Below are 10,286 nucleotides of genomic sequence, written 5' to 3'. Positions count from 1 at the left end.
AAGGAGTATGGGGGGTCCACCACCCACTGGCCTCCCGCGCTCCAGTACCACTCGAAATTCCCCGCGCTACGGTGAGCGGGGCTACAGGGAGTTGTAGTACGTGGGCGGAGCGCTGCCAAAGAGGCTCTTATTGCGCACGCGCCAGACGTCTGCTTTACCTTTCACCGCAGAAGTTAAAAAACCCACATCCGGTTTTTTTACCCGACCCTTAATAAATAAATGCCTGTTGAATATCAGGAAAAGATAGCCAGGACTCAAATGAAATCCGGACTCTGCCGAATCTTTCAAGGTGTAGACTAGTGCCTCCTCCTTCCGTGTAGACTAAACCCTCCGTGATTACTGTAATTATCTGTCCCTGCTCTGAACAGGGTTTTTTATATCTATTATTTCATCTAACCCCATCACAATACTGAGAGGTAGGAATTATTATTGTCAGTTTACACAAAAGGAAGCTTTGGCTCAAAAAAGTGAATAGAGTTTCCTCGAGTCGCAGTTTCACTGACCAGAATATATAAATAGGATCTCTGGACTTTAAACGGGAGCTCCTTCTTTCATCAACTTAAAATTTTAAATTTAAGTTACTTCTTTTCTTGACCGCCTTAGCTTTGGGTAGCCTTCCAGATACGGTTTTTCCCTGCCAATGTTATTACATTAAATGCTTAGCTCCGTCAACTTGAATTTTTCTGTTTGCTTTACCATACATCTTGAGACTTCTCCATGTTAATACATATAGCTTTACTTCATTCTTTTTAATACCTATGAAGTCCATAATATAGATGTACCACAACTTATTTCTCCCGTACTGAGGAACATTTAGGTTGTTTCCAATTTTTTACTATTACAAAGAGTTGTAATGAATGCACTATCTATATAAATCTTGTCACATCAGGATATCTGGTGGATGATTTCCTATAAATGGAACTCTAGTAGTCAATTTGTGTGCTCTTTTAAAATAGTGATGGCTAGTATTATGTGAATTTCCTTTAAAAAGCTGTACTAATACACTTACACTTTCATCAAGACAGGATGAGTGCCCATTAACCAAATGCAAAGTGCTAACCAGCACACCACCGAGCCTGTCCTCTCAGCTTATCCACTCATCCAGGGCCTCCATTGCATCAGGCCTCATGGGCAGCAAGTTTGCATAGCTTTGTTGCTCAGGGCAGACCCCTGCAGTTTGCCACTGCTGCCTGGCATAGTCCATGCATTCATTCATTCAACAAATTTTTTTCTAAGTGTTTACCATTGGCCAGGCACTTAAACTAACGTGTGAAGTAGGCAGAGGTAGACTGTTATTGCCACTTTACAGAAGACACTGAGGCTCAAAAAAGTTAAGGCTTCACTCCTTTGGGCTCTTTTCCTAAGGAACCTCTGGCCCCTGAGCCAGAGCTGTACTCAATTGAATTTTCCCAAATACTCATAATACAGCACTGAGACAATGGACTTTAATATCCATTACAATAATATTGACATTTATTAGGCACATGTATGCAAAGCACTTTTGTAGGTGTTTTTATACATATTGACTTCTTTCAGACTCACTCTAACCAAATGAGAAAAAGGAAGTACCTAGGAAGCTTGCTTAGGGCACACTGCTGGTAAGTGAAAGAGGAAGTATTTGAACTTGGGCAGTCTGGCTTAAGAGTCTGTATTAACCACTACAGAATATCCCCATAAGGACCTCATCATGAGAATTATTTCCATATCATAGATGTGGAAACTGAGTTTCAGAGAAGCAAAGGAATTCATTCAAGATCACACAGCTTGTCAGTGGTAAAGTCCAGCCTTGAGCGTTGGTCTTTTAATCCCATACCAAAAGGGATCACCCACTGACACTTTATTAAGGAATAATTGAGCAGACAAAGCCACAGGGCAGAGGTCCGAGGATCCCAGAATGCTGGACCTAGTGGGGCTTGGAAAGGAAGGTGTGGAGTGGCAGGGAAGGGTGGAGGCTGCAATAGGTTTGTATCTGCCAATCAGAGAAGGGCATGCAAATGAACTGCGAGCTGAGTTAAAAGGAATTGCCTACCTGGATTTGGATGCAGGGAGAGTGGGTAGGCTTAGAGAGAAAAAAGAATTGAGAGGAAGACCAGTTTCCCCATCTGAGTACACCATCTGAGTAATTGTTCCTTCATGGTACAAGTTGGTGATAAGGTTTAAGATGACAAATGGCTGGAAGGTGAGACAAGAGATAGGAGATGAGAAAAGAAGGAGAAAAAATGGGGAATGAAGGAGAGAGAGAGAACAGAGACAGAAATACACTCTTCCCATTCGACTATGAAGACATATTTGGAAGTAGGCATCACTTGTTGGTCCTGGGGTCCGAGTCTGAAGAGCCTCCAGGCAGCACTCATTGCTAGTGGTCTCTAAGTTCCTGCCACCAGTTGCTCAATGAGACTGAATGAATGGATCATCAGAATAAGCCCACATTTCGTGAATCTTTTCCTCTCAAGTTGAGCGATTCTTTTCCTGCTCTCTTCAACAGCACCCACTCAAACCCACCTCTGAGCCCAGGAAGCAAAGTCACAGAGTATATGCAGGTTTGAAGGCCCACCTTGAGTCAGGACAAGGCATCTATCTGTCTTGCCTTTCCTGTGGTATTTATCCACCCCTGGGAGCCAATTTCCTTGAATAAGCTGCTGTTTCCATGGATATTCTCCTTCTGTTAGATCAATAAAAAGATTTGTTCTTCCTTATCCAAGGGTTAAGACAAAATGTTCCATACAAAAAAAGCAGGCTAGTACTCAGTGGAATCTTCAGTGGCACTTAGCACAAAGTGAGGACCTGGGATAGAGCCACTAGGTAAAATACAGGATTCCCAGGAAATTTGAATTTCGGATAAATAGCAATTTTTTAATATAGGTATAGCCCAAATATTGCATATGCCATATTAAAAATTATTCACTGTTTATTCCAAATTCAAATTTAACTGAACATCCTGTAGTTTTATTTCCCAAATCTGACAATCCTAATCAGGTAAACGTTCTCCCAGCTGAGTGTGGGGCCTGGCCTGGATGCACCTTGAGGAATTCCAGGACTTCAAGTTCCTTTCCAGGGTCTCTCTTCCTCTCTGTCCTCCATTTTTTCTTTCTGGAGGACCCACACTCATTTTAGTCATGAGAGGGAGGTTCAGGCCTTATCCCTTCCTTTCTCCCTTCCTCCCTTCCTCTGCTCCTCCCTCCATTTTAACAAATGTTTAGTGACCTGCTATCTATCTATGCCAGGTGTTGGAATACAATGGTGAACAAGAGTCCTAGTCCCTGTTCTCAAGGAGCTGACATCCTGGGGCTAGTATAGAAACAAGTCAGTATGTAAGAAAGTGAAAAAATAATTTAATAAAATGGTAAGTGATGTGAAAACAAAAGAGGATAATGTAATAGAGAGTGGGGAGACATTATAAATTGAATGATCTGGGAAGTCCTCCCTGAGAAGGTGACATTTGTACTAAGTCTCAATTGATAAGATAGAGGCAGCCATGCAAAGACCTGAGGGTAGAGAGTTCCAGGTCATGATGAAGAGTTTGGATTTTAATCCATGTTAATGCTGACAAGTTATTGAACCTCTCTGTGCCTCAGTTTTCTCATCTGTAAAATGGAGATGATAATAATAGTGTTTGTCTTTACAAGGATGTTGTGAGAATTAGATGAGTTATTGTAAATAAAGTGCCTAGAACAGTGCCTGGCACCTAACAAGCACAGTGTAAGTGTCAGTTGTCATTGTTATTATGTTGCTATAAACACAAGAGGAGGGTTTCAGGCAGGGAGGTGAGATGACCTGACTTACAGTTTCAAAATGTTATTTTAGCTGCTGGTTGAAGAAAGGATTTTAGCGGAGAAAAAGTACAAGTACCAATCAGGGGGCAGTGACAATGGACTGGACCAGGTTGACAGCAGTCAGGAGGAAGTGAAGTGCTATGGGCCCCATGCTTCTTGTGGACTCCACAGTAAGGCCTTGCTTTGTCCCTACTCCAGGCCCCATCCTAATTCCTCTTAAGTGTGGACTCCGCCTTGTTCTCACCAGTCCCTCTACCTTGGAGTCCCAGCCTCAGGGCCAGCAAAGCCTAGTTTACAATGACAGACTGTGTTTATTACCTGTTCTACCTGCCTGTTAGATCACCACCTCTGGGAGCTTCTTCCTAAGACTGATTATATGCCTATCATCACAGCCTTTTCTTGGAAGGGGTCCCAACCTCTCCCATTGGTGCTTTCAACTATATGGGGTGACAAACAGTAAACTAGACAAAGAATATCCATCCAAATCAAAGTCTACAGATGGGAAAAACTTTGCGATCAGAGAGGAAGAAATTTTAAGGGAGGGAGTTGTATTAGTCAAGATTCTTTTGGTTATAAGCGTTGAGTTAGAAAGCCAATTCAAAATGGCCTAAACAAAAAGGAAATGTATTAGCTCAAATAACTGAAAAGTCCAGGAGTAGAGATATTCAAGTCTGGCTTGATCCAGGTGTCATACAATTGGTCTCTTTTTCTTCCCTTCAATCTCTCTTTCTTAATGCCTTATATCTGCTTTCCTCAGGACTGGCTCAGTGCTAAAACATAGCCTTCAAGATATCCAGGCCTTCATTCTACTAGCCCTATTGCCTCAGCAGAAAGAAAGCACTTCATTCCAATAGCCCCCAGCAAAAGTACCAGAGCTGAATCTCATTGGCCAGAATTGAGTCACATGTCTACCCTTGAACCAATCACCGTGCCTCAGATTGTCTAGATCTGAGTTTGTGTGTAAGAGTGGATGTCCCAAATGAACACTGGAATGCTTTATATAGTAAAAAAGGGAATGGATGCCTGTAAGCATGCAGACTGCAAAAATAGTTGCAAATCCTTCCCCTTCCTATCTCCACACTTCTCTATGACTTGATTCCTTTCATCAAGAAATGGAGCTAATTCTCCACTCCTTGAATCTGGGCTTGGCCATATGACTTGCTTTGGCCAATGCAATATTAACAGAGGTGATGCAAGCAGAGGCTTGAAAAGTGCCAGTACACTGGAGCTTGTCCTCTCTCTTGCTGCTCTTAGGAACCTTTTAACCACCACCATGTGAACGAACCCTAACAATCCTCCTGGATGATGAGAGACAGGTAGCCAAGTCATCTTGGTCACTCAGCTGTTATTGAGCCACCTATAAGATATGTGAGTGAGGCCATCCTTGATCATCCAGTCCCAGCCAAGCCACTTCCTTACCATGAAGATCAGTTGAGTCAGCCCTGACCAGAAAACTGGACATGGTCAATAATAATTGATTATCTTAAGCCACCCAATTTGGGAGTGGTTTGTTGTACAGCAATGGATAAATGCTATGGTGATAAAATACCACAGTGACCCTGCACAGGAGTGTTCTGCCTGCCTGGAGCCTGGCTTGGGAGCCCCCAGACACAGAATTGCTGGAGCCCCAGTCCTCTTGGTCCTTCCTCTCCCCCGTAGCATCTTCTGCTCACTTTGATCCCAATACTTATCTCTACTCCACTTCCAATTTGGTGCTAGATTTTATGGGTGCCAGAGACAGGACCATCCTTCTTGTGCAGAGCAATTCTTGTGCAACTCTTCTTGTCTCTGTAGGCTCCCAGGCATTTCTCCTTACAAGGAGGCAGCCATTCAAGGAGGCAGCCATCTACCTGGAATTAACTGAAGGGTGTGTAGCCAAGTCTTGTGCCAGGAAATCTCCACCATCTGTCGTGGTGCCTGGACACCTGTCCCCTATTCAAGCTCCAATTCTTTGGTTCTCAAAGGCTGTTTAGATCCCCAGAGCCCTCTGGGAGAGTTGAATGTTCCTCTGTGGATGTTAAAGCAAGTTACACTTCTTACATTATAGCACAAACACACTATATGGCCGTTACTTAGTCTCCCTGACCAGACCCTCTGTGCCCTAGCACAACTGCAAATGTAGTAGGGGTCCAGCAAATGCTCACTGGATGGGTCACCTGGACAGATATCAAATAATGTCTGGCCCTGGGGCTCTGGGGCCTTGTCTGGATTCTGATTTGAACACACCAACCTTTAAAAGACATTTTTGGGAATAATCAATGAAATTCTCAACAGTATGACATTATACTGACAAATTGTTATTAATTTTATTATATGTAATAGTGGAATTGTCATGTAGAAAAATGTCATTTTTAGAGATGCACGCTGATGTATTTATTATTTCAGGGTAAAAATGTCATCATGATGTCGGTGATTTATTCGACATTTTAAAAAGATAAAGCAAATTTGGAAAAATATAAATTATTAAATCTAGATGATAGACATACTGGGTTATACTATTCTCCATATTCGGTAAGTTTGAAATTTTTCACCATAAAAGTTGGAGATAACTCATCCCACCTGCCATTTTACAAATGGCCACATGGGGACAGTAGAGTATTGGGCTGATTGTGGGCCTGGGCTTTGAGAAAGAAAAGCAGAAGAGCAATCACCCCTCATCCTTTATTCATTTATTTCCTCTCATCCTTGCATTTGACTTTCTAAAGGGCCCTGAGCTGGACCTATAAGGGACACAGAGTCAAATTCATCCCTATACCTGCCCTCTTCAGCCACATGTGTAAATATTATATCTGAGAGTCAAGAAGGGGCAGTCTTTGTGGGTTCACGTGACAAGGGTCTCTATGTTTGACGTCACTAGACTGGAGACCTTGGTTGGGCATATCAGAAAAAAATAAATTAATAAGAGGGGCCAGGGTGAAGGCAGGGGGTGGGGAGCAGCAGTTGTGTGAGTTGACTTCTAGCTCAAAAATGGGCAAATAGCCAGATCTGATCAATGACAGTAAGACTTACTCTCTATTCAGTAATCGGTTTACAGTAAGCTTGTGACTCTCAAGCCAGATCAGTTAGAAGAAATCCTGGGACTTTTACTTATCTGTTGGGAAAGAATATATTCTTTTTCTGCTGGTTTAGCTAAGTGCTAGGATGTAAGCCTGGAATTGCTTTGGGCTATCTTTATCATCACGTGGAAAGAGTCAGCCTGGAGTGGAGACCATGTGCAGGGAGGCAGAGCTGAGAGGTGGAGAGACAGAAATTTGTTGACGTTATTGGAACACCTGGATCCAATCCTTTCTGAATTGCCTTTTATTTTCATTCAGATGGGGCAAAAATTACTCCTTTTCAGTTAAGACAGACTGAGTTGGAATTTTGAGTTCTGACAATGCATTCTCAGCAGCATCATGTAAAACAGAAAGAGCCAAGCTATTTATCAGGGCACCAAGGACTTATGAACACTGGTCTAGGTTCAATTAAAAGAATGGGCATTTGAAAAAGGAAAATCTTGTTCCATAGATGACAGGACTCTGTAAGTTGCCTGTAAAGAAGGTCTACAGGTCTGCTTCATGCGTGGTCCATTGATAGTCATATCAGGAAGAGTTCAAATAAGCCTCTTGAGAGATGAGATGGGTGGCAGGTAAATGTGTGGGTGGAAGGGAACAGAGCTGGAAGTCCAGAAACAAAATGGGGTGGGGATGCTTGAGGCCCATAAACAACAACAACAATAAAAAAAATCCTTCACCTCCTTTATCAGACCTCAGGTAAAGAGAAGCAGGTTCATTATCATCTGGGGTTCATGACACTGTGTCATGGCCCCAGGCAATATATAAATCCTCAATCATCACCCAAGTCCTCCATTGTTAAAAAGTAGCTGTGATCTAGAAGCCAGAGATCATTTTTTTAACAGCAGCAAATAGGATCAAGTAATGCCCCTATTAGAACCTTTCAAGGGCTTCTTATTGCTCATAGAATAAAATTCTCACTGTGGTTCAAAAGGGCACTGCATATACCTTAGTCCTAGTCAGCCTATTTTCACATCTCTTATTCCCACAGCTCCAGCCACACTGGCCTTCTCTATTCTCACACACCAAGCTCTTTCTCACCTCAGAGAATTTGCCCATGATGTTTGCCTGCTTGGTACCCTCTCCAACCCCATCCTCCCCCCTTCACATGGTAAGCTCTTTCTCAGGCTTCTCTTCCCAGTTTAAACTTCTCCTCAGAGGGGCTGTCCCAAGCTCCTTGTCTAAAGTGGGACCCAATATCCTTCCTCCCCACACCCTTGGTGTTTACTGTTTTGTTGTTGTCATTGTTAGATCTCCAGCATTTGTGCATAAAACTCAAAAGAGATTTTGGTCTGCTTTGCTCATGGCTGCACCCCCAGTACCCACCCGAAGCTTGGCACACAGTAGATGCTCAAGAACAATTTGTTAAATAAGTGAGTGACAGCCAAAGATGTGATTTTGTTTAAGTATGTAGCCCGTCTCACTAAGAAATGGCATTTCCCCACTAGTTATGGGTGAATATTCATTTCGTTCATAAGTATTTAATGAGCACTTACTATGCTAGGTACCATACCATCTGGAGATAGTGCAGATAAGATAGACAGAAACCCAGCTTTTCTGAAGCTTACTTACATTCTAGTTTTGGGGAGAGAAACAATGCATAAGTAAATAAATAAGCAAAATAAATTCCAATGATGATAAATGCAATGAGGAAAATAAAGCAAATTAACCCAGTGGTGACTGGGGGTTGGGGCACCTCTAAACAAGGTGATCAGAGAAAGCCCTTCTGAGCCAATGACATTTGAACAGACACTGAGAGGGAGAGAAGGAGGCAGCAGGGAGAAGAGGCTAAGGAGGTAGGGGACTGAAGCCCTGAGGTAGGAAGCCCTCAGTGGGCTTCAGGAGGAGGAGATGAGCTGGGTGAGATGGGCAGGGCCAGGTCCTGGGGGCTTTGTGGGCCACAGGGAGGGGTTCAGAGATCTGATTCCAGGCCCTCTGGGGCAGCTGAGGAAGGTTGCTAGCGAGGCCCAGTGCTGGTTTTGTAAGACGTCTTTCTCTCACCATTTGCTTTTCTAATCCCAGGCTGGACTTCCTGGGGTGGCTCAAAAGGCCTAGGGAGTTCTCATCCTCTGTCCACCTCTTCTTAGTGCCCCTTATTTAAACACAGCCTTCCCTCTCACTGCCGAAAGGAAATCTGCCACTTATGCTGCTGTTGGTGGTCTCTTTTGCTCACCTACCCTCCCCCATCCTTCTTCACAACCCTCCACTGGGAAAGCTTCTCTTAAGGCCTCAGTGCTGCACACACTGAGACAGCAGTGGGGCAACTTCTAGGCTCCTCCCACTACCTTCCCACATCCTTTCCCTAGGGAATTGCCCAACATAAAATGCTCACTCATGTCAGAGGTAGGATGGCCTGGGAGAACATTGAATCCATCCTAGTTCCTTCTTTCGAGGCTGTCTGAGCAGCAGCGAGCAGCAGTGGACCACTCATCCCTACCACAGCTGTCTCATGCACCAGTTTTCCCTGGAGGAGGTATCTTGGGTCAAACACACCCATACTGGCGAAGCTAACAGTTATACACTGTTTTTTGTTCCAAATCATGCCCAGGGTCCTGTTCCATCCTCAGACCTGGGTGGGGGTGGCCAAGACCTGGCTCTAAAGTGAGAACCTAAGTGGGAACCCCAGCTCCAAACTCCTAGTAGCGTGTGTCCTTCAGCAAGTTACTTAATCTCTCTGTGCTATTTCCTCATACATAAACGAGGAACACCAGTAGTACCCACTTTAGAGTGTGGTCAAGAGGATTAATTAGTTGGCATTTACATGTGAAAGGGCTTAGAAGAATGCCTGGAACATAGTATGCACTCAAAACATGTTGGCTATTATTATTCTTTCCTCTTTTTCCAGATAACAAGAAATGGAAACCTACTCAATTTGTACCAAGTAAAGGCATTAAGTGTAAAGTATCCCAAAGAGGAAGAGGTACTGGGGCAGGTACACAACATTGGGTATGGAATTAGCCAGAGGCTGCCACTGAGTGTCAAGTGGTTACAGTGAGAATAACAATTCCCTGAGGCTGGCAGAAGTCCTCCTCTTCTGCAAAGAGGCTCCTGCATGAAGATTCACCAGAGGGTTCATTAGAAAGGAAAGGCCCCAGAGTCTTCCTTGACTGCAGCAGGTAGCAAACTACCTTAATCATGAGATCTTGCTGCCAATCCTGGCATAAGGAACATGCTCAATGACAGACAGTATAATGAACTGTAAAGAGAACGTGTAATGGCTTTGGAGTCTGATGACTGGGCTCAAATTTTGGCTTCTTCACTTCCTAGCCTAACCTTGGGTGAGCCACTTAATCTCTTACAGCCGCGGTTTCCTCATCTGCAGAATGGGGTTTAAGAAGGGTACTTACCTTCAATAGCTGTTTTGAGAATTTGATGAGAAAATGTATATAAAGGGCTTAATCTAGTACCTGGGACAACAATAAGTGATCAGTAAACACTTCTCAGACAGACACACACACAC

The 10,286-nt window shown here is 43.6% G+C and overlaps 1 protein-coding gene across 1 annotated transcript in view; it reads right to left on the bottom strand.

Moving 5' to 3' along the window:
- The window catches only part of RAD18 (RAD18, E3 ubiquitin protein ligase), a 116,936-nt gene that overhangs the window by 101,226 nt on the left and 5,424 nt on the right, over positions 1 to 10,286 (bottom strand). Inside the window, exon 3 of the mRNA XM_011370651.2 lies at positions 8,128 to 8,137. Within this exon, the coding sequence (XP_011368953.1) occupies positions 8,128 to 8,131 (4 nt within the window). The 5' untranslated portion in view covers positions 8,132 to 8,137. The remainder of the gene's footprint in view (positions 1 to 8,127; positions 8,138 to 10,286) is intronic.

Source organism: Pteropus vampyrus, unplaced genomic scaffold (assembly GCF_000151845.1).
Source record: "Pteropus vampyrus isolate Shadow unplaced genomic scaffold, Pvam_2.0 Scaffold171, whole genome shotgun sequence".
NCBI classification, from domain to species: domain Eukaryota; kingdom Metazoa; phylum Chordata; class Mammalia; order Chiroptera; family Pteropodidae; genus Pteropus; species Pteropus vampyrus.
Note: the sequence above shows the minus strand (reverse complement) of the source record. Positions and strands in the feature narration are given on the sequence as shown.